General features: G+C 37.9%; 1 protein-coding gene and 1 pseudogene across 10 annotated transcripts in view; both read left to right on the top strand.

Moving 5' to 3' along the window:
* The window catches only part of HPSE2 (heparanase 2 (inactive)), a 577707-nt gene that overhangs the window by 466678 nt on the left and 85830 nt on the right, over positions 1 to 25199 (top strand). The window contains exon 11 of one of the 10 annotated variants that reach the window (XM_016164145.2): positions 1314 to 6633. The exons of the other annotated variants lie outside the window; for them this stretch is intronic. Coding sequence (XP_016019631.2) covers positions 1314 to 1460 — 147 coding nt within the window. The 3' untranslated portion in view covers positions 1461 to 6633. Of the gene's footprint in view, positions 1 to 1313; positions 6634 to 25199 lie in introns of those variants that run through there. 10 annotated transcript variants of the gene reach the window in all.
* Positions 10039 to 10157, top strand: LOC118604802 (annotated as a pseudogene).

Raw genomic sequence — 25199 nt, 5'->3', positions numbered from 1 at the left:
TCTGCTTTGTCATAAACATAATTTTCCCTGGTGAGGGGAAAGCTATCTCACTATGAAGTTGACATCTCATTCTGAGTGTACCTAAACTTGGGGTACAGATTTCAGTTAACTGCATGTTTCTATACTGGAGAAAGCTGAGGTGACATGCCTATCAGCAGATGGCACATTGTGACTCTAACCTAGACATATAACTCTCAACCACTATTGTGACTGCTGAATCCTGAATAGAAAAGAGAATTCCATGGTGAAAGAAGGAGGAGTGATATTTAAATAGTACATTTTTAAAATGATATAACCCCTAAAAGCATAACCAGAGATTCCCATTGGCAGGATGGTTGCTTCTCTCTTCTCAAAGGACTGTAGAGAATGAAAAGTTATCTTTGGTTAGGCGAAAGGACACTAGGCTTTGGGATTTAGTGTTCGGACCTGCAGACATGCCTGCTTCATTTTTTCTCTTACTTTTCTATTTTTGCTTTGTAGAGAAGTAGTGACCAAAGGCTTGGACTCGAGAGCTAACCTTTTAATTTAGTTCAACTCTTTGTTTAAATCTGCTGGCTTAATGGAGGCAAGGCAGGAAAAATTGTGAACATCTGGATAGTTGAGTCACAGCTGCCAAAGGCCTTTTCCTGACAGGTTGACTAAATTCTGCAGTAATTCCATGAGGAGTTTGTCAAAAATGAGGATTCAGGGGGAATGAAAAGAACCATTCCAATCAAGGCTGAGGAAAAAGTGAAGTCTTATCAAGCAGTGATAAACAACAGTGTGGAATGAGTGTGAAGGGAAAATAGGCAACTTGCAAATGCTTCTTGGGAGAACAGTCTGGATGATGAAGGGACTGTGAACCGTATGAAATGAGTATGAGTTGAAAGCCCCGGGGAATTTAAGCTAAAGAAAGGCAAGCCTGCAGGTGACATGAAGGTTATCTTCCAACGTGTGAAAGCCTGTCATTTATTAGAGAGTTTAGATTTCTTCTATAGGGCGTAGATTTCTTATAAGGCACAGAGGATTTCAACCCCTGCAAAAAGTGATGAGCCAGGATTTAAAGCCCAAGTCCAATCTGAGAGCACTTCATCGTAACCACTATGTTGTTTTAACAGGAGGGCTTGAATTAATACTCTACGTATAACTCCAATCTTTACAAAACAAACTTTATTTCACTAAGTGATTGCTCATAAGCCCTTAACCCTCCTTGAGAATAACAAAACGCAACAACAGAAATCAACTTTCCAATTAAAAGTAACTTGATCTGTTCTTCCTGATAATTTCACAGACTTTTCAGAGTTTCCATCTCGTTCTCCTTTTTTTCCTCCTAGATGCCATCTGGGTACAAGGGGATTCTGATCTCATATGCCGGTATTGGGGAGGAGCCACATGTTCTGTCATCTGAGTACTCACCGACGTTCACTCAGTCATGCCCCCTGATTACTTGGTGCACGACCCTGGTATTCACTGAGGGATAGTGGGCGCTGCCAGGTTTTTTTCAGTTTCATATTGGCACCTGCTACTGAGCCGGGGCATTACCATTGCTCCTGGTTAAGCTCTCCATATTCTGAGACTTCCTTGTACTGTCACCAAGATTATTCTAGAACACCAGTCCCCTCAGCAATTCTCTGCGACTTTATAGAGCACACGGAACTTGTGGATCTCCTGCAGGAAAGCAGAGGTCATGGCAGACAGGAAGCACTGACTCAGACCCTCCTTTCACAGAATCACACCAAGCCATCATTTCTGTGCCATTGTAGCTGCCCTTGGTTAGTATGTGATGTCTCCCGCAAGGTCCGTATGAAAAGTAGGACACATGTATGCGCTTCTTTCAGTTTCCTCTTCCTGCCTGAGAACTAGAGGGATGAACACTAGATCTCTTTCCTGCAATCCAGGCAACTTCCTAACCCCGGACTCATCCCCTCCAAACCTTGCCTATGTCAGCCATATCCTCAGTGCTCTCTGCTGTGAAAGTGAAAGACTTCCAGTGAAACTTTATGTTCGGACCTCTAAGTTTTGCTGTGTTAACAAAAGCTTTAACAATTGAGAGCAGGGAGTGAGGAGGGGGCAGGAGGCACCTAACAAAATCTATTTTCTAAATCTTTGCCTCACTGTTTTTTAAGAATAATTTGAAACTCAAATCTGAGCTCTGACTCTTCTAAGTGATGTCTGACCTTCTAAAGAAGCATGAATGTCCTTGATTCATGGCATAGAGATGAAGGACAACAAAATTTACAGAGAGTGAATTTTAAATTGGTCATTTTATATATTCTTTTCTTTCTGTAAAATATTTTATTTTTAGACATTAAAATACATTGGTTTTAGATCTCAAATGTCATTCTCAGTATACTTTACTGCCTTCTGTAAAGAAAATCAACCAGAGTACATTAACATTATTCTTTATTCAAAAACGCCAGGAGAAAGAGAGTTCCAAAGGCGTGTTCTGACTTGGGGAGGGAGGGCAGAAGTTTTTAACAGGACTTTAGCAGGAGGAGTTAGCGGAAGTTCAGCTACTTTCGGGAATAGTTGGATCAAGACAGTTCTCAGAAGAGGGAGGAATTGTACTTGTGAGTTAGCAGCCATTGTTTGGGCAATTTGAATTTATTAAGAGTAGAGAGGAACAGCTGTGGAAGGCAAGGACATGCTAGGGACATCGTGGAAAATTCTCTGGCTTTAAGTGTCTCTTAATTTATAAAGTGGAAAAATACACCAGTTAGTTCAGCATGTAACAGGCTGTTTCTTGAGCAACTGTTCTAAAGATGTGGCCAAAACCCACTTGAGTACTCTTTCTCGTGATAACTAAATATGCAAATTTTTTCAAATAATGATATGGCTCAAAAAACTTTGAACAAGGTAGGTTTCAATCAATGTCTGCTTTGCCAGGATAAAATGACACCCTGCCTTTGAAGAACTCACCAAACAACTGGTAAGACAGACATAAATTATTCTATCAGAATGAAACTATGTTCAAAGCATTGTGAGATTTCAGGGCAGAAAGTAGCACTTTTGCAGAGGATGACGTACAGTTTACACACTGAAGAATGGTAATGATAATGCTGGTAAACATAATATTAATATAAGCCGCTATTCATTAAGACCTATCATATGCTAACCACTTTATATCTACTTATCTTGAATCCTCAAAATACCCCATTTAGTTAGTCCATTTGGCCTGCTATAACAAAAATATCATAGACTGGGTGGCTTACAAACAACAGAAATTTATTTCTCACAGTGCTGGAGGCTGGGAAGTCTAAGATCAAGGCACCAGCAAATTCGGTTTCTGGCAAGGGCTCTTTTCCTAGTTCATAGATGGCTGTCTTTTCTCTGTGTCCTCACATGACTAAAGGGTTGCGGGATCTCTTGGGGGGTCTCTTATAAGGTCCCTGATTCCACTCATGAGGGCTTCAGTAAACCTCCCAAGGGCCCCACTTTCTAAAACTATCACATTGGGGATTAGGTTTTAGCTTACAGATTTTGAGGAGGGACACAAACATTCAGTTCATAGCATCCACAGAGATGGATCTTACTTACTTAAGAATTAAAAAGTGATGCTCACAGAGGTCCAGTGGCCTGTACAAACCCAAATTCATAAATGGTAAAGCTCAGATGTGAGGCCAGAACAATCTGGCTTCAAAGTCTATCGTCATTCTCTTGCACCGTCATTTTCCAGAGCGTGGGACAGGCACCACTCACTCCCACACTCCCGTGGGGAGAGGAACCTAGGTGTGCTGCAAATGGGAGAACCATGGCGTAACATCATGTAGCACTGAACCCCATAGCAGGGGACTTGCTCCCATTTCATTTTTTTTTTAAACTGTGAGAGAAAGTTTTAGTTTGATGGAATATGTCCTTATACCTCTTTAATCTTGCCCAACTCCCATGTACTGTGAGCCTCAGGCTCAGAGCATTTGGTAGCATTCTAGCTAGAATTTAAAATGCACTTTTTCATAGTATTTCTTTCTATGGTTACTTTCTAATTATGGAAAACGGTGCTTTTAAAAATTTTACATAATTCGATTGGACATTTCCGATTTATATACTTATTTACTCTAAAAATATATATTGTTTAAAATATTAGGATAATTCTAGTAGATGTGGATGATGAATATGTGATAGCGGCCTTGTCAGTGACATTGGGGACACAAAGGCACGGTACTCCACCAAGTGGGATTTCACTATGTAAGCAGCAGTGGTAGGAGATAGCGGCTGATGGCGAAGGAGGGAGAGCACTCTCATGGGAAGAAAGGGCTCAGAAAATGAGAAGCATATCACAACATGGTGTATTTGGAAACAGTGAACCGTTTGAGGAGCTAAAATTTGCATGGCGAATATTGAGGCATGAAATTGTCCACGTTATTATTATATATGAATCCTTTAACCTTACAATTTTATAATAGAGATGTGACTGAAATTAAATAGCACAGTTATGAACTCCTCTGTTTTGTTTTTTTTGTACGAAGATGCCATAACCCTGATTAAAAATTAGAAAAGTTTCATTCTGTGTAAGTAGGTAAGAGATGAAGATGAAGAGATTCCAAATATGCCACCCTAAAATATGCCACTTTAGCATAAGGATTGTTTGGGGCTGAAAGCAATTAAGAGGCAACAAATAAATACAGGAAGAATTGTCTATGTCCCTCTATTGGCTTAAAAACAGGACATAAATTTCCTGTTGTAAAAGCTTCCCCCTCCCCTCTGCCATACCAGGCCCCAGATGGTAAACCTAAGAGAGTAAAAGAAAAATTTTTTCCTTTCCTACAAATGCCTTTTAAACAAATAAGCCCTATCACAAATTTCTCAGAAGGAAATGTGGGCATAGAATGAGGCTGATTTTAGTTTGAAAAATATGCTCCCATAGTGAGGTATGCCCATCTCCTTGAAGAAATGTAGTTTTAGGAAAATTTCTGACTTTTTCCAATCTTCTACCTTCAGTTATTTCAAGTAAAATAATAGCAAAACACATATGTGAGAACTTACATGCAAAGTAGGTTATACTCGTTTCCAACTAAATAAGTTAAATAATGTCTGGGAAAGACAAGAAAAAAAAAAGTTTGGTGGCAGTTAAACCTTTTATGCGGAAAGCAAAGCCGGAGATTTCCTTACACTCCCTCCCTGAAGTAAGCTGCCTGTCTTCTTTTGCTTTTTTTCTGTTTCTCATCTATGATTTATTTATACAGAAAAGAAAAAGGATCTTTGATAGAGGGGTGGTAGGAAAGAGAATTGAGGCCTTCTTATAATTGAATTTAAACACCTCTGGCGAGGTAAAGAAATATAACAAAAGCCATAAATAACAATATCCCTACGTGTGCTATGTTACTGAGCCAGCCTTAAGGGTGAGACAAAACAGAAGCAAAACTTAAGGGAGAGATAGTTCTTTATCCCAGGGCGGTGGCAGCTTCTGCCCTCCTCATTTAATCATTAACACGTTGCCATTTACTAAAAGCATACCTCTTTAATAAAAGACAGCATCAAACATCAAGCAATCATTCCTTTTAAAAGACACTACTTTAGAACAATTTTTAGAATAAAGAAATGCCGATGGTATAATTTGGCACCTTTCTTACTGATGGTAACTTTCCATTGTAGCAACTAACCCCAAATTCAGGGCAAACCTTGTGACTTAAGGCATTCTAGTCATGACTTTGTCACACAACCACCACCACCTGGTAGCATCAGATCAAACTGGCAAGGTGTTTTGTTTGTTTGTTTTTGAGTGACTGAGTCATCAGATTATTGGAAACCTCTATGAGAACTTGGATTCTTATAGAAAATTTCAATTTTGTTCTCTGTCTTTACTTTTCTCATTTTACTACCACAGTATTTTGTGACATTTTTTTTTTACACTCTCTGCATTAATACAAGAGCCTTTTTACTGCTCATTCCCAGGCAGGTCTCGCCTTTCAGTCAGGAAAGCAAGACACCTGTCTATGTATGTACTTGGGATTGCTGGTTGTCTTTCCCAAATATCCACTGTTAAATGCTAACTCCCCAGAATATCGTCAAAGCAGCCTGTTGATAACACAAACTGAATTTGTTTTTGCTGACAAGGAAAACCTTATCCAAACAGAATCTTGGTAGCATCTGAGTGGGAAGGACAAAGTCATAAAGGATATTTATAAGATTGTTCAAGTGTACCTTAGGGTGGGTTTTTCAGTATGGGAGCTCGGTTAGGATTGCACAAGGATCATGATATAATAGTTTAGTATTGGTGACAGCCAGGTAAGGATTTTGGGGTGAGGGGTTCAAAGGAGTCTTGGGGTATAAACTGTTTGCTTTTTCTATTGACGGGTTGATGAGTCTTCCAGGATATTCCTGGAATGCACAATTAAATTTTTTACAACTTCTATCATTCCTGGACATGAATTTCCTGGAGTAATAAAGTTATATTGATGAAGACGGTGGGTTGATAAGGTCGAGTTACTGTAGACAGAAAGCCGTGTAGGTATAGAGTTTGGGTTCCTACCACCCAACCACCTGATTCCTTATCCCTGTTCTTTCATGGCTGAAGAGTCATCAGGTGAAGGCTTTTTGGCTTTCAGAGTAACTCAATGAAAATTGCCCAGGTTTGGGAGTTAATATATTTTGGATAGTTCAGTGTTCACCAAGTGTCCATCCCCTTCATCCTCCTTCTCCTTTCCCTGCTTTCAAAGGCTTCTGTTAAGATGTGGAGAAATTGGAACCTTTATACATTGTTGATGGGAATGTAAAATGGTAGGCCACTTTGGAAAACAGTTTTACAGTTTTGCAAAATGTTAAATATAGAGTTACCATATGACCCAGCATTTTTACTCCTAAGTATATACCCAAGAGAATTGAAAACATATGTCTACGCAAAAGTTTATACATGGATGTTCATGGCAGTACTATTCACAATAGCTAAAAAGTAGAATATCCATCAACTGATGAATGGATAAATAAAATATGATATGTTGATACTATTTGCCAATAAAAAGAACAAATTATTGTACATGCTACAACATGGATGAAATTGAAAACATTAGGCTCCGTGAAAGAAACCAATCACAAAAGGCCATATATTGTATGATTGCATTTATATGAAATGTCCAGAATAGGCAAATATATGGAGACAGGAAAGAGATTAGTGGTTGCCTGGGACTGGAAGGTTGGAAGAGAGAAGATAAGTTTGGGGGAATGAGTAGTGACTATCAATCATACAGGCTTTTCTTTTTGGGGTGATGACATTTGCACAACTTTGTACACATAGCAAAAACCATTGGATTGTACACTTTAAATGGGTGAATTATATGATATAATAAAAAATAAAGCTATTTTAAAAAAAAAAAAGAGGTTCCCATAAAATATAAATACTCTTTGGTGAGAGTCGAACTATAAAAGAATACATTAACTGATTGCTGAGAGTGAAAGTTCAGAAAAGGAACCTTGGATTGGTGAGGAATGGGATGAGGACTGGGAAGGAGCAGGCCCTGAAAGAGGAAGTGCCTGGGGGAGCTAATGAATGGGCACAGCGACCTCGCCTGGTTCACACACCGCCTAGGCGTGCCCTAGCAGCCAAGTCACACAGGTGCATGCTCGGTGCATTCAACACCCGGATGGGGATCATTTTTAACATCTCCTTTCCTCAATGTGACAGTTATTTGTAGTGATTGTTATAACATCATTTTCTCAATTCCTTTTTTTAGTATTAAAACTGTTGAAAATTTTTTAAAGTAAATGCATTTCTATTTTAAAGATATTTCTATTTAAAGAGATTGTTCAAATTCAGTAAACGATTTTAGTATATACTAAAATGTGCATCTGTCAAACAGGAATAGTACACCTCACAGCTTCGCTTTACAGTTTCAGTTTTAAACACATGAAATGACAGAACTGAAATAACACTAGGTCTGTTTTTTCATCTTTAGGATCATTGAGCAATCACTGGGTTTTTTTTTTAGAAGCTCCAGTTTAAATTTAGGAATATGCAATACCACAGAGGTTGGCAATGTGAATTGCTGGCCGGAAGAGAGCTTGCACAATTCCCAACAGCCAGCACTGTTAACAAACTTATTCTCAAAAGGAACATGTGTTGCCAACCCCATGTTTGTAGGGAACCCACTGAATAAAGGGGTACTCAGAATTAACTTCCATGTAGAATGTGATGTTTACTAACCTAATTGATTAAAATGTGCTAATTTGAAGCTTATATATATATATTATTATAAGTCAACAGTAACCACTGCAGTTGTTTCAAAGTTAACCAACAAAAGACTTCTTCAAGGAGGAGTATTTTATCGCTGGCAATGTTTAGAATTGTTGGCACATGGCGATAATAAAAAGCAGACTGACTCTTAGTTGGTTTTATTATGTTTTTTTAAATCTCTACACATAATGCACCCCCTCGATGCCTGCCCCCAGCACAGACTCCTCCACCAGCCTACATGTGGAACACCACCGATGTTAATTTACACAAACATGGTAAATAATGGCTTATATATTCTAACAGCTATAGATACTGTGAATAAAATGCTAACCTAAGAGTAAAAAAGTATATCATTTTAATCTAAATTTTCTATAAGTTTATTATGTAATCCTAGCACTGGCATTAAAAGGTTAATTTTTATCAAACCTCTGAGTTCATGGAGGCTCTAAAACTCACAATAGGTTGTAGTAAGTTAAAAAGAATTTCTCCAGGGAAAAATTGTTTTTTTCATTAAGAAGAGAAGACTGACTTTTACAAACTACTTATAGCCAGATGTTGTATTCTTAGGGCACACAACACACATTTGGTTTTTAAATGTTGAAAATCTTTTAATATAAAAAAGTGGATAGACTGTGAAAAGAGGAAGAAGAGTAATCAACTAATTATAATAATACTGTATAAAAGTTTTCGAAGCTACAACTTGTAATGGCATGTTGTCTGGGTTTACCTCTTTGTCAACAGAAAGATGATATGAAATATAAGAGAAATATATAAGGAAAACAAGACCAATTGACACTATAACTTGAATAATTAAGAATTCTAGAGACTCCTTATATAATCTCTATTAGAGATCTAAAATTTGTTCAGGGAGCTAAAATATGCCATCTACCTATCCAACCGTTATCTTTCCTTCCTGCCTGCCTATTTTTCTGCCTTCTTTACTCCCCTCCCCATCTTTTTTTCATTCTTCATTCATTCATTTCCTCTTCTATCCTGGGCACTGTGTAATTTGTAATTTGTGGATTGCAAAGATGGATATTGTCATTCCTGCCCTCAAAAATCTCTCAGTCTGTTTCCAGAGACAGACACATAAACAACATATTAGAATTCAGTGTGGTTCAGTGTAAGAATGTACCAAGAGCTGCAGAAGCATCAAGGAAGAGGTAATTAGCTCAGTGTGGACAGAGAGAAACTCTCTCTGGGAGGTGACATCAAACTGAGTTTCATGGACTGAGTAGTTCTCCAGGTGGTGCTGTGCATATGTGTGTGGGTGGGAGGTGGTGGTAGAGCAGAGAGAAGATATTCTGTACAGTCTAAGACTTTACTCTCTTCTTCTCACGTTCCTGAATTTTAAATTTAAGTAATTTAAAAACTTGTTCTCAATGTTTTACTCTGAGCACCTCATATGTGCAACATTCAGTTAACTAGGAAATTCCTGGATTATTGACAGTTTACAAGTCATTAATTGATTTTATAGAACAGGTTGCCAACCTCACTTAAGTAGGATCTTCACAAATTTGAATTTTCACCCCAAAATCTCCTTTTCTTTCTGCTTAACATTCTATATAAGAGTGAGTTTTGGGCAAACGGTGCTTTATATTTTTCCCCCACCTTCATCTTTCAAGTTTAAGAGATCCTATTGATCCAAATAGCCCATATCTTGGTGTATAAAACCTGCTTACCCTGGTCGTTTCCCTTAAGAAAGCGTTAGTTAGGGAAATCGGCTCCCAACCCCACATCCCTGGCATAACCTTTCCTCAAAAAGCTGTTTCAGGGTGAGAGATCTGCTCAGCCTCATTGGAAGAAGTGCTGTCAGGCCCATCCAAAGGCTCCCTTGCCATCCCAGAAGTTCGTAACAACAGCAAAATCAGAAATGTAAAAAAAGGAGAGCTATCTACGGCCATGCTACCTTGAACAAGCCCGATCCTGTCTGATCTCAGAAGCTAAGCAGGGTTGGGCCTGGTTAGTACTTGGACAGGAGACCACCTAGGAAGACCAGGTGCTATAGGCATAAAAACAAAAAACAAAAACAACAACAAAAAAAGGGATCGCAGGCTGACAAGGTCCTGGCAATTTGTGAGATCAACCAAGGGTTACCTTGCCTAAAAAATAAAAAATAAAAAATAAAAGGAAAGCGGATTCTTCTCAGAAATAGAGCTGTTCCCACATAGACTTAGCTCAATGAAAATTCACTCAGCCAAAATCCTAGAAGTATGCTTGTGACCCGACACTCCTCCCAGAGTAAAGGGTGCTATGTTTCTTCTCCTTCAATCTGGGCACGGCACTATGACTGCCTCCACTAATAGAGTGCAACACAAGATACACTATGTGACCTCCAAGACTTCAAAAAAAAATTTTTTTAATAGACCATTAAAATACTAGGCACTCTGCCTTGTTCTCTTATGTTCCAGCCTCCATGGGATGAAAAAGCACAAACTAGCCTACACAGCGAGACTACATGGGGAGGCCACAAGTAAGTATTTCAGCCAATAGCCCACCTAAGGTCCCAGACAACAGCCAACATCAGCCACCAGATACTTGAGTTAAAATGCTTTCAGACAGTTCTAGTTCCCAGCTGTTGTGTCCCTGTAATTATTTTTTTAATATTTTATTTTTTAAATTAAATCGGTACTATTAACCTATAAATCCATATGACCTGGTATGCTAACCTAGCATGTAGGTCTACCATGACAAATATTATATTTCTAGGTTTGTGTTGGATTAATTTAAGTAGAACACACTATAATGGGAAATGTCACCTAAATTCTTTTCCTCATGCTCCCCCTATTCACATCTAAGGAAAGAAAAAAAAGAGAAAAAAAGCTAGTCTAGCTATTCTGCCCCCTCCTGAGATTATAATGGTTTCATCATGGCTGGGAGTCTGAGTGCTACAAATGGAATCTAATGTGAATGATTTAAGGTAACCCCACTTGTCATACTATCACCCCAGGATCTGAATAGGACATTCTTCTCTGCCTCCCACTTCCTGACTCTACTCAGCAGGACATGTCATCCCATTATCAACCTAGCTTCAACATAACCACATTCTGTTTTTCCTATTGGCCAACCTAGGAAAATGGCCCAATACATAGAAGTTTCAAGAGCTTAGAAGAGAGAGAAAAATTGGCATTTCTGCATTCTATGAATAATAACAACCTACCTCAGATTTGTGTACCTTTTATTGCTTCAACTGCTTTAAACTGTTGAGGAGGATGCAGAGAAACAATGATTCATACACTGCAGAGAAACAGTGAATGGTATAGCCACTCCAGAAATAAGTTTGGCAATTTCTTAAAAACTAAGTACATACTTACCATACAACTCAGTAATTATAGAAGTTTCACTGGTAATAATTAGTAACTGTTAACAACCAAAATGTCTCTCAATAGGCGAATGGTTAAACTGTGGTAAATCCATACCATGAAATACTATCAGCAATGAAAGGAGATGAACTATTGACACATAAAACAACTTGAATAGATTTCAAGAGTAGCTTGCGAGTGAGAAAGGTCAACATGAAAAGGTCAAATAATGTATGGTTCTATTTATTTAACATTCTTAAAATAACAAAATTATAGAGATAGAGAACATATTTGTGGTTGTCAGGGATTAGAGATGGTGGGGGGTTGTAGGGTGAGAGCGACTATGAAGGATTAACATGAGGGAAATCTGTTTGGTGGAACAATTCTATATCTTTATTGTGGTGGTGGTTGCACAAATGTACAGGTGGGGTAAAATGGTATATAGCTATACACACGTTATACCTATGTCAAATTCCTGGTTTTGATATTGAATTATAGTTAGTTAAAATGTAACAAGGGAAACTTAATGAAGGGAACATGAGACCAACTGTACTATTTTTGCAACTTCCTAAGAATCTCTAATAATCTCAAAGTTTAAAAAAAATAGTATTTTCTCGCTCTCTTAAAAATACTTTTAGACATGTAAGCATTTGCTATTTATCCCTATTTTACAATGAATGAAATGAGTCTCAGAAAAGGTTTTGACTTGCCTAAAGCTACATAGCTAGGACAATTCTGGAGCTGGGTCTTTCACCCCAATTTCAATGTTCTTTCGTTCAGGTTTTCATACAACTGACTTAAGGGTCAAAGCTTAAAATTTCTGTGTTTATTTACTAATACTTTCTTACATGAATTTTACATGGTTTATTCAATTGATATTTTTTTAACCACCTAATATTACTAGATAATATATTATTTTATGAAATGGCCATTTGTAGCTCAGTAAAATTAATTCCTTATTTATACAAATAGAAATGTTAAAGAACCAAAATAACATGAATTATCTATTTGAGTCCTAAATTTTAACTCAAGATCTTTTTAAAATTCTATACTAGATATATTTGGAGCTTCCAGGCTTAAAAAATTGAAAATCTCAGAATATGTTGGGGTTTCCTTCTGCAAAATGGCATGTCAAAGTATATATGCTTCTCAGTTTTGTAGTTTTAGTATTTACACAATTGAAAAGAATACTAATCCAAAATGTATAAGACTCCATTTGACCTTTTCCAATTTCATTTTCTTTGAAGTAGAGCCAGATTTTAAGATACTCGAGAAAAATCTGAGGCCAGAACTCTTATATAGTTTTATATTTTCCCAGCTCTTGTCCACATCTAAATCAACAACAATTTTCGTTTTCGTAGGCCTCTTCTACATAAAAGTCTTTCTAAAACATTCAACTTAGTTTTCATGGAAATAACAACTCTCTTAATATTTTATTAGTTTTCATATATATATGAAAATCAACCATCATTGGTCTAACAGATTTGGGGGGAAAACACAGCTAGTTTTTTTGTTTGTTTTTATAAATTTCTAACTGGGCAGGTCATGGTAGGTAGTCACACCCAGGCATATAATTATTTAGTAAAATGTTTATCTTTGTTTTAGGTGAGTTCTATCCATTGTTTCTATGCATCTAGGTTAACACACCTTTTTTTATTGTTGTTTTCCATCATTATATTTTTCTGACTTTATTGAAATATAATAGACAATTAGTTATTTGTCTTTACATTGTACAATTCAATGAGTTTTTTCAATTATAGTTGGCATACAATAATATATTAGTTTTAGTTGTACAGCATAGTGATTTGAGATCTATATAACTCATGAAGTGATCACTCCACTAAAACTAGTACTCCTTTCCCCCTTACATATTTATTACATCGTTAACCATTTTCCTTATGCTACACTTTATATTTCCATGTCTATTTTATAACTATCCATTTGTACTTCTTAATCCCTTTGCCCTTTTTCGCCATCCCCCCAACCCACCTATCGCCCTCCTATCTCATAGCCCTCAAAATATTCTCTGTATCTATGAGTTTATTTTCATTTTTGTTGTTGTTGTCTATTTTGTTCTTTAGGTTCCACACATACATGAAATCATGTGATATTTGTCTTTCTCTATGTGAATTGTTTCATTCATCAAGGCAATGTCTTTTTCCATCCCCTTCCTTTTAGTCTGGGTGTGTCTTTTAATCTGAAGTGAGTCTCTTGTAGACAGCATATGTCGGGGTCTTGTTTTCTTATCCATTCATCCACTCTGTCTTTCGGTTGGACCACTTATTTCTTTTCCATTTGAGGTACTTGTTGATAGGAATGTAGTTATTACCATTCTTTATGTTTGTGATACATATTTTATCTTCTAAAAGAGGTCCCTCCAACATTTCCTGTAATGCCGGCTTGGTGTTGTTAAATTTTTTTAGCTTATTTTGTATGGGAAGCTCTTTATCTGTCCTTTGACTCTAAATGATAGCTTTGCTGGATAAATTATTCTTGGTTGTAGATCCTGGGTTTTCATCACATCAAATATTTTGTGCCAAGCTCTTCTGTCTTGCATAGTTTTTTTTTGAGAAATCAGCTGCCAGTCTTATGGGTACTCCCTTGTAGGTAACTAACTGCTTTTCATTGCTGCTTTTAAGATTCTCTCTTTGTCTTTAACCTTTGGCATTTTAATTATAATGTGTCTTGGTGTGGGCCTCTTTGTTTTCATCTTTTTGGGGGACCCTCTGTGTTTCTTGGGGTCGTATGTCTATTTCCTTAACCAGATGAGAGAAGTTTTTCATCATTATTTCTTCAAATAGCTCTTTAACTTCTTGTTTTCCTTCCAGTAACCCTATGACATGGAGATATTTACATTTAATTTTGTCCCATAGCCTCCTTAAATTATTATTATAGTCTTGGCTTCTTTTTTCTTGCCATTCTGATTTAATGTCCTTGGCTTCTCCATTGTCTATATCAGTGGTTCGATCCTCCTCTTTTTTTATTATTTTTAAATTATTTTTTAGGTGAGGCAACCCTTGGTTGACCTCACACATTGTAAGGACCTCGTCAGCTTACAATCTCTTATTTTTTAATTTTTACGCCTACAGCATCGATCCTCTTCTTTATTCATTTTGTTGATTCCCTCTAATATACTCTTCATCTCAGATAATGTGTTCTTCATTTCTGACTGGTTCCCTTTTATAATTTCTATTTCCATTTTTATGTTTTCTTATCTCTTTGTTGAAGTTCTCACTGAATTTATCTACACTTCCCCTAAGTTCATTGAGCATCTTTATAACCAGTGTTTTGAATTCTGCATCTGTTAGATTGCTTGACTTCATTATTCCTTTATCTCTGTTCTGTTCTCTCATATGGTTTCTACTTCTTTGCCTTCCCATTTTGGCTACCTTTCTGTGTCTGTTTCTATATACTAAGCAAAGCTCCTAAGTCTCCAGTCTTATTAGTGTGGCTTTGTGTTGTAGGTGTCCAGAGGCACAGTCCTGAGAGTTTCAACGGCAAATCAAGTTTAGCCCCAGCACGTGCCACTCTGGGGCCACCTGTTAAGATTCAGCGAGCAATGCTGTGCTTATAGTTCCCTTAAGAGGTCACACCAGAACCACAGTCAACTGCCACCAGTGTGAATCTTGGAGTTGACTCCAAGGAGCACTGGACTCACCGAGGACACCACTGGATTTGGCTTGGGTGGGGTAGCTAGTTGGGGGAGGCAGAGTTTCAGGGAATCCTCTGAGCAGCTCAAACTCTGTTATCCAGTTTAATGATGTCTCAACTATGGTGGTGCTGAGCTTGCACACTGAGAAGGGAGCACTCAACAGAGGAACAATGGATACCTCCAGCATCTCTGCTTGGGAGAGAGTCTCACCTCTGGCCCTTCCTCAGACAACTCAGTGTCCCCTCTGTCAATTCCTCATGCCCCCCGAGCAGCCAGCCAGGCACTGGTTCTCAGAGCAAGCAGGTCCCTCACCGTAAATGTCCACTTGCAGACATGGCCCTTTAGTAGGCGTCTGCACCTGCTGGCTGCACCTGCTGGCCGCAGCCTCTGTCCCACTCAGCTGCTCCACTGGGCAGCCTCGCATCTTCGCCCCCTCCTACTTTCTACTGTCACAGGGTGATTTCTTATTTCTCTCCCTAGATGTAGGGCTTCTGTTCATCTAGATCTCAGGTGGCTTTGCTTGCTGTTTGCTCTGTGTTTCTGTCACAACTTTGATTTGGTCACAAGAGGGATGAACAAAGCCTCTATCATCTATGCCATTTTTTCCCCAGTCTCACAACTTTCCTTTATAGGTCTTTAACTCAACTGATGGCAGAAGGAATATGGGAAAACCAGTGAGTGGCCTAATAGCCATAAGCATGTCATAAGTCATGAGCGGCAGTCATTGTGTTCCTCAGAGGGAAGGGGATGTTTCCCTTAATCCAATAATTTGGTTGATGGAAGTCAGCAAAACTATCTCTAGTGTATTATATTAAAAAACCAGAACAGCAGGCTATATTATATACTAATAAAGGGAATAATTAAACAAATAAGGACCTCTTGGAAATTAAAAATATAATTTCCAAAAATTATGACAATGATAGTAATACTGAAAATTGAAACATAGAAGAGTCCCTAAATGTAGAGCAGAAAGAAAAACAGAGACAGAAAAGATGAGCTAAGATTTATCAAGTAGAGAAGACTACAAGCCTCCCCATCACCCTGCACCCATCTTTCACTAATAAGATTCCTGAAAGAGAGAACAAAGCAAATGGAGGCAAAGAAATGATCAAGGAAAAAATACAAGAAAATATTCCAGAAATGTCCCAAAGCCGAAGGGAGATAAAAGTCTTGATATCTTCAAGAGCTTAGCAAATTTTGAGCAGCATGAAAGAAAAATAATCTACATTTATAAATATTGTAAATTTTCAAAAAAATTAAGAATCAGTAGAAGATACTAAAAGCTTCCAGAGAGAAAAGGGAACAAGAGTTAGATTCACATCAAATTTCTCAATTACATGGAAAACTAAAATACAATGGCGCAATGCCTTCAATTTCTAAAAAAAAAAAAAACGTTATATTTAACTCAAATCTATACATCATCTAACTTTCAATCGAATGTGAACAGATGGCACATATTGGAACAGGAAGGTGGAGGACGCCAGGAGGAAGGTTTCGAGAATGAAAATGGCAATTTGATGACGCAAGCAGTATGTTGGAGATTTCAAGAAAAACGGAAAACATGATAAAGGCAGAGAATTCAAGAATAAAGGAAAGGACTTTTAGAAACTCTGAAGTGGAGGGGAAGAGTGAAGAGAGAGAAGAGAACCAAATAAGACAAACATGATTCAAATACGAGAAAACTAAAAGTTGATATGACTTTCAGCGGGTGGTTTTCAATATTTAGAATACACCTTTTGACAAATAATGGAAGATAACCATGGTTATAAAATAGACCACAAATACTGTCAGCCTTGGAAAAATGTAAAAGTAAAGGTAGAGCTGACAAAAGTTGGGAGGTAGAAAGAGAGAGGAGAAGTGGAGGAAAAGATGGGAGTACTGATGGCCTTCTTTTACAAAGTGGAGTTGAGTATCCTTAAAATATCATCCAAATAACCTGTCAGTATGGCAAAGATGAGTGCATCACTCACTGCAGTAATGGAAAACACTGCTTTGGCAAATCTTTTATTCTGTTTTTGTTTTTGTTCTCAGACTCTTTTTAAATGTACAGTGCAGTATTAATGGTCTGGCAATAGGACGCTTCCCCATTTTAGATTTTCCTTGCATATTAAATCTCCTGTTTCTGGCTTAAGGCCATTCACAAAAAGTGAGTCACCTCCGCTTCAGGATCTACTCAGAATGCTGTCTAAAGGTACTATAAAGATTATGCTCGATGTCTCCAATGGACTCATCCTTTCTTTGCTTATAGGACTGAATTGGAGCTTCCAATGCAATTCTGTGTCTTTTAAGTCGGCCTCCGGAGCTTCCCATTCCACCTACTTCATCTGATTGTTTGTATATAAGGTTCCTACTAACATATGAATTAATAGATGTGGATTTGGGAGCTCTGGATGATGTACACGTTAACACTATTCTAAATTTCTTTGTAAATTTTACTATATCTTATCTAGGCTTTGGCAAATCTTTTTTTCTCAGCTTAGATTGATACCAGGAATTAAAAGGCAGGGATTTTTTCTGTTCTGAAAGGGGTTAACTTTAAGAGGTAATTTAGCTTTGAGGGTTTCTGGCCAGCCAGGAGAGAAGGGTATAGGTGGAGAAGAGATAGAAGCAGAAGGAAATGGAAGAACACAGCATGGGGAAGGAGAAATAGTAAGGTGAGGGCCATTTGTGTCAAGTTGTGAGTTGTGGACATGATCTAAAAGAAAGATAGTTTTAAGTGTGTCATATTTTTCTTTTGGTTTGGCCAAAGAATCACTTAAGGAAACAATTTTGGAGTTTGAATTTCTTTTAGATGCTCTTTATATCAATCAAAACATGCAGATTTTTTGATATTTATTTCCTTTTTATTCAAAGGTGTTTCTCAAATGAACACTTTTTGTTTGTGTCAAAATTCTGTAATTCTAAGTTATCCTTGGTGAAATTATGCCATGTAGAATGTAAGTTCATGAATTTGGACTTTGTATAAGTAAGTACATATGAGAGACAGGAATATAGCCTGGAATGTTAAATCATTAGATTTAGACTGAGATAAGCCTCTGAGAGGCTGGAAACTGTTAAAAGTGTCTGTGTGCCTCATGGTTTCGGTCCCCATCCAAATGACTGGGACATTGCCACTAGAAAACTTGAATTTCCAGTTCTCATGGGACAGAAAGTTTGGACAGGAGATCTCTCTCAGAATCAGTCTCACAGACACAACAGCAAGAGTAAGAAAAGTTCTTATAAGGTTTTAAAAACTAACCCAAAGCATAGTTTCTCCAAAGAATCCTGGTCAAGAAGAAACTGACAGAGTTCAGGACACACTGCCCCCAAATATGGCATATTGAATATTTTAAGCTGAAGGAGTTTGAGACAACAGCAGAAGCATACCTTCCCCGGCTCCTGCCTTCTTTCCTGAAGCAGGAAAAAATCAAACAATCAGCATTTGCTGTTTCTTTGGTTTACTATGCTTCCCTCATACTCTTTGACCCATCATATTTCTCTACAGCTGTCCACGCTTCATTAAACCTACATAAAAATGCTAAGGTGTAAACTTTTCTTTGGGCTTTCATTTCTTTCTGAAGACCCTTGTGTCATGGTGTAAGTATTAATGTAAAAACTTAACATTAATAAATTTGTTTGCTTTTCTCCTGCTAATCTGTCTTAGTCAGTTTAACTTTCAGATCCAGCCAAGGACCCTAAAAGGATCCTCCCTGACAAAACCTCCCTAAATTCTTAGTCCTTGGGGCCAGCTTGAGGAGCAGACTTACTCTTTGTCCTCACTTCTTTGCATTTTTACTTAAAGATGCACATTAAGATATGGGAAGGACAGTCAGAAACAAATAGTAGTGTTTTTACTAGTAAGGCAGATTTCCACCAAGGATAAAAGTTTTTCCACTCTGGTCATATAATCAAAGGATTCTTAAGTGAGTTTCTTAATCATGGGACACAGAGCCAGGCCCAAAGCAAGACTTATAAACTTCAGGGGAGCACTGTTTTTAAATTGAGAGCCTTAGGTCCTGATGATGAAGAGGTCTCAATTAGATCTCAGTGGAATTGCTAAAACTGTTCAATGCTGGCTCCAAAATACCACCAAACTAACCTGTTGATAAGGCAACACTGAGTGTATCGCTTAATACGGTAAGAGAGAAAAGACATTTACAAGGTCTTAGTAGCATCTCAGAAGGGCATGGACAAAGTCAGGATATTTATGAGGCTTTTTTGAAGTCTATTTCAAAGTAGCTCTTTCAATATGTGGGCTTGATTAGGATTGGGTAAGTATCATGACATGATAATTTAAGCTCAGCAAAGTAAAAGTTTTGAGGTGAGGGGTTTGTTGACCACAAACAAAAAGTTGGTTAAGTATTCCTGCAGCAAAAAGGATTTATTTGGTTAAAAAAAGAGAAAGAATTACAGTCTGGTATATTCCACAAGGGTGAGCCATGTGCAAGTCAGCAAAACAAAAGAGAGGAAGTTTTTTTGTAGACAAGAAGAGGAAGTGGGTATGTTGGGGGAGGGGCGGCTGATATAACCATAGAGGTCTTTCTGTAGGGCTTTTGTGGCCAGTATAGAGTGTGAGAGCTCCCCCTATAGGCCCTTCTGATTCCTATCTTAGTTAAAGTCTGTCATTAAATTTTAAGAATTTCAAAGAGTTCAGAGAGTAAACAGTCGCTTGATAATATCTATAGAAAACTTGAGCAGTTTGATGTTCCTTTAAATAGGTTTTCAGGAGGTTCCCGAAACAAACAATAAACTTATTTTTTATATTGTATCTTCCTGGTCAAAGGCTTCTCGGAATAGAAAAATAATATTGATGAAAACGGTGAAAAAAAGACAATAGCTGGTTTCCTTTCTCAGTGGGGTGTCAATAGGTAACTGTGTGTGGTTGATAACAAAAGAATTATTGGTTTACTTATGTTGTTTGAAATTCCAGAGGCCGAATAGTAGAGGAAGCAGGAATATAATGTAATCCCACTGAGAGAAGGAAGGAAGGAGTAGATCAGGGCTTTGAAAGAATTAAATAAATTCTCATCTTTCATACCAGAAAACCAGGAATAATTTCCAAAATTAATAATTAAAAAATAATATGTTTAGTGGCAGAGGCAGAACTCTTCATTATAAGCCTTTTGATATTATTTTTAACCATGCAAATATATATATATTACTTTGATAATTAAAAAAAGAAGAAGAAAGAAGGAAGGGCTAATTAGAAATGGAAAGTTTGGTAGAAAAACTAGCGAGTGTAAGGGGTCTGATAATCATCTCTCAGTTTTCTCAAGGTGTTTAAGGGTGAGGGTTAGAGAGAGCATGGGAGATGGGGGAACGCAGAAGCTAAGGGAGTGTTCTAGAAGTGCAGGCAGCAAGGAAACAAAGAAATGAGATAGTCCTGAGGAAGGCACGGTGAGAGGGAAGCAGGTCTGTCAGTGACAGATGCAGAGGTGGCTGGGACCCTGCGAGTCCTCTTTTCTCTCCCCTGCACGCCCTCCCTCTCTTCTCCTTTTCCTCTTTCACTGGCTGTAACATAGGCCTGGAGTAGTTTTTATTACAATTTTTGGTGTATTTATTAACTATAGTTTTATGTTTCCTGTTCATAATTGAAAAAGCAGATGAGTTAAACATTTTTTGTTTCACACACACACACACAAAATATGTTAAACCAAATTGAGTTGCTTTTTATTTCTCTGTGGTCTTCAGTTGACTTCTTTCTGTGAATGAATGGTCTTCAAAGACTCACCCCTCCCTCCTCCTCCCAGCCTACACTATTCCCTTGGGTAAATGTAATCCCCCTTCTCATATGCCAGAATTTTTATTGTCTCCCTGGTGATTTATGCTCTTCTATAACACTTTTGATTATTTTAACCTACTCTAGGTTTTATCTGTGATAGCATAGCTTGCTCACTTTGTAGCTTAGTATATACAAATTATTCTGAACTCATTTTTGACTTTCTCATATATTTCTTCCAGTAAATAGTGAAGCAGGGGTTTCATGCCACTTAGAAACTTGAGTCAATTTCAATTCTTTCAGTGACAATACACACCTATATTATAAGCATTAGCATGTGAAAATACTAACTAGAGGTTCACACAGGATTAGCAAAATTGTACTGGATAATTATTGACTAAAATAACCTCTTGCCTTAATCAGATGAATTTAGCTCAAATCCACAATTAAAAATGACAAGAAAAGATCAAGTAGCCTGTCTTAAATTAAAAAGCTATAGGGAATAAAAGATTTTGGTGGTTGTAGGAGGCCAAGGGCAAAAAAGTCAAGAACTGGCATCGTGGTATGGCAGCAATATTAGACCAGAACTGGAAGAATGAGGTGCAGTTGTAGCCTCTGACTAGCTGTTGGACCTTAAGCAGATTGCTTAATCTCGCGCTTTGATTTTTTTATCCGTAAAATGGGGATAATGATAACATCTACACCATACGGCTGTTGTGAAGTTAATTGAAATAATAAATATGAAGTTCTTGGCATGCCGCTTGGCAAATAGTAAGCACTTAAATATACATATTAACTATTTTATATTCGGTGTTTCTATTACTGTTGCTACTGCAAATTCACCATTGGATTTCAGGCAAATGACTTTGCCTAACTTATCTCTGTTTTTGCGACACTCCACTTCAGCTTTCTTTCTTCCACCTGAGATTCATCATGGACCACCACAGCTGTGTGTTCACCTGTACTCTTTTTCTAGATAGGTAGATAGTTGATTTCCCTTCTCAGGTTATTATATAAGCAAATTCAATTATACTTGGATCTTAAGCAACATCAGAGTCTAATAAAAATGAACCTAAATTCTTCATGATTCATAATTAGTCACTTAAACCCAGGATCTTATATGTTGTCTTTTCCTTTTCAAGGCTGCTCAGCCTATTTTCTTAGGGATCCTCCCCCACAATGACTGGTTACAGAATTAGTTTGCCTAGCTTCTCTCTTTCCTGCTGCTATCCCAGAAAACAGTAAAAACAATAACAATAACAACAACAACAACAAACAAAAAACATAGTCTCTGTGGAAACACTAACCTCTACGGAGACTACTGAGGTTGAGGTAGTTCCCAAAGTTCTAGAAATTGGATCCCAGGCTTTGTGTAACCATCCCGGACAACCATCCTGCCTCCCTTATGTTTCCTGGATCTTGACAGTATCTCTCAGTGCTCACAGTCTCAATCTCCCATTTCCCTTTAAATGAGTAGGAAACTGAGGAAAATTTGGGATTGTCCTGTGATGTAAGTAGACCTTGTTTCTGCCTCCAGTGCACAAAGGGGATCATCCTGCCCTGGACTTGGCTTCCAGCCTGAATCTTATCCAAGTTTGTCTGCGTGTTGGGTCAACTGGATGTGTCTGTGATATCTGAATGACTCCAAGTTCCTCAGGTGGTATCAAGACACCTAAGATTTCCTTTCTAGCTCCTCTCTGGGACTTTCCAAAGAAGGTTCCTCTCTCTCTCTCTCTCTCTCTCTCTGTCTCTCTCATTTCTAACATTCTCTTTTTCTGTCTTTATTCTCTTTGCTTTTTGGTTTCCAAAGATTCTATTGATATAGGCTCTAACTCAGAGATGTTTTCCCCATTCATGTCCAGTTGACTAATAATCCTATCAAAGACATTCTTCATTTCTGCTACAGTGTTTTTGTTTGTTTGTTTGTTTTATCTTTAGCGTATCTTTTTGGTTCTTTCTTAGGATTTTCATCTCACCACTTATATTGCCTGTTTATTCTCGCATGCTGTCTAGCTCATCCTTAGTATATTAATCATAGATATTTTAAATTCTCAGTCTGATATTCCAGCATCCTTGCCCTGTCTTGTTCTGATGCTTGTTTTGTCTCAATTTGTGAGTTTTCATTTTGACTTTTGGCATGCCTCGTGATTTTTCTTGCTAGTTGAACTCGATGTGCTCTTAAAAGGAACTACTATCAACGGGCCTCTAGTATTGTAGTGGTGCAGTTAGGGGAAGGTAAAGCAATCTATAGTTCTGTGATAACATCTCAGGCTTTCAGTGAGCCTATGCCTCTGGACTGTGAACTTCATAAATGTTTCTCAGTTTTTTTTCTCCTCCCCTTAGGCAGGACAATATGGCTAGAGTGAGCTAGAGTTGGGTGTTCCCCTTCCCCCTCAGGCTCAGATAGAATCCCAGCAGGTTATGCTCTGGTTTACTAGTTTCTCCTGAGGGCAGCCTTTGTTAAATATTTTTAAATGATTCCTTCTCCCCTCCCCTTGCTACAAGCTCAGAAAGGGGGTTTTTCTCTGATATTTACTGTGAGAACCTGATGGAGCCCCTGGAAGTAATTTTGGGGTCCCACTGTAGTTTTTAACTCTTAGAGTCAGTTACGGTTCAGTTTTCCCTAACCGAGCGCTGGTTCCCTTAGCGGTTTCTACTCCCAATTCTCTGCTCCTGTTAATGGTGATAACCTGTATGTACCTGTGTGACTCTCCAGCCTTGGGGCCAGTGGCTAACGCTGTGTCCTTCCCTCCCTTATGGATCTGAGAAGAGCTGTTGATTTTTCAAGTATGCTCAGCTTTTACTTATTGTTAGGACAGGGTGGCTACTTCTAAGCTTCTTACGTGTGGAACTAGAAACCAGAAGTCTAATTTCTCTTTTTAATTATTGTTTTCTTTTTATTTTACAGTAATTCATGAATAAATTATCCTTTAAAAAATTAATTTAATCCAAATAAGTAGAGTCGTCTCTGTATTCCATCCATAGTCTCATTCTACTTTCCCCTTCCCTGGAGGTCTCCACATTACTACTTTTCTCATTTTATGTATATTATTCCAGATTTCATATTTGCATGCATATATTGGAGACCTTTATTAATCTATTTACATCTACCTAATTTTTTTTGGTGCTGCAGTAATACAGTTTAGCCACACTCTCCTTTATTTAACAATTTCCCTTTTGACAAACATTGAAGATACCATTGTCTTCAAGAAATATATTAGTGCTAAATGAAAGTCACAAAGGGTCACGTATTGTGTGATTCTATTTATATGAAATATCTGGAATAGGCAAATCTATAGGGACAGAAAGTCGATTCATGGTGTCTTAAGCTAGAGGTGGGAGAGGAGAGTAGTGTTGAGGAATGATGACTGAGGGGTACAGGGCTTCTTTTTAAAGTAAGAAAATATTCTAAAATTGATTGTGGTTATAGATGCACCACTCTATGAATATACTAAAAGCCATGAAATTGTACACATTAATCGATGAATTGTATGGTATACGAACTATATCTCAATAAAGCTCTATAAAAGAAAAAGACATATAATAATAATCTCATTATGTTTGCTTCATCAGGACTAATTATATTAGAGGTCATCTCCAGGGACTGCTTAATAGCACTGATGTTTTTTAACCTCAGCTCCTCATCTACAGGGGTAGCATATTCTGTGACAATCTTAGTCTCTTTAGCAGGTGAGTTTCAGATTTTATATTGCTGACTCTATGGAGCCTAATAGTAAATGCTGCTGCTATATTAAAAAAAATATATAGCGACAAATAATCACCATTTGTTGAATGCCTTGTATATACCACTTGCACTAATAAATCCTCACCAAAACTCCCATGAGAAAGGAATCATCTCCTTTTAGTGTTGAAGAAAATAAGGTTAAGTGACTAGCCCAAGGTCATGCAGATCTGTTGCCTCCAAGCCAGTGCCCTTTCTATTACATCATACTGGTTTCTGTGTGTTTTAGTTTTGAATATCATGCTAAGAACCTGAGAGCTCTTTGAGGTCAGAGGCCTCACTCATTAATCTCTGTCTTGTTTGCCACCCCTAGCAGGGTGCTCAGCACACAGCTGGTTCCTAGTACAGGTTAGTAGAAATGCATTCTTAGAACTCTCTGCTTTACTTCATATGTACTAGTCTTTCCTGAGCCTGGCCATGTACCACCTGAGGCGTCTGAGCTCCCTCAGGCAGTTCACATAGGAGGCCATGTGGAGCCACTGACTCACTCCACAATGGGGATTTTCTTTTTAAAAAGAGGATGTTAGGAAGAGACTAAAGGGAAATGTTAGGAAATTAAAGTCAGTAGAATCAGCATGCAGGCTGCTTATGGATCGCATTAGTCATGGAAGGTGAATTCACTCCCAAGGAACCAGAGAAGTGGAGAGATGGGGAGGATT

This window comes from Rousettus aegyptiacus, unplaced genomic scaffold (genome assembly GCF_014176215.1).
Source record: "Rousettus aegyptiacus isolate mRouAeg1 unplaced genomic scaffold, mRouAeg1.p scaffold_m13_p_6, whole genome shotgun sequence".
NCBI classification, from domain to species: Eukaryota; Metazoa; Chordata; class Mammalia; order Chiroptera; family Pteropodidae; genus Rousettus; species Rousettus aegyptiacus.
This window is presented reverse-complemented; position numbering and strand designations above follow the sequence as displayed.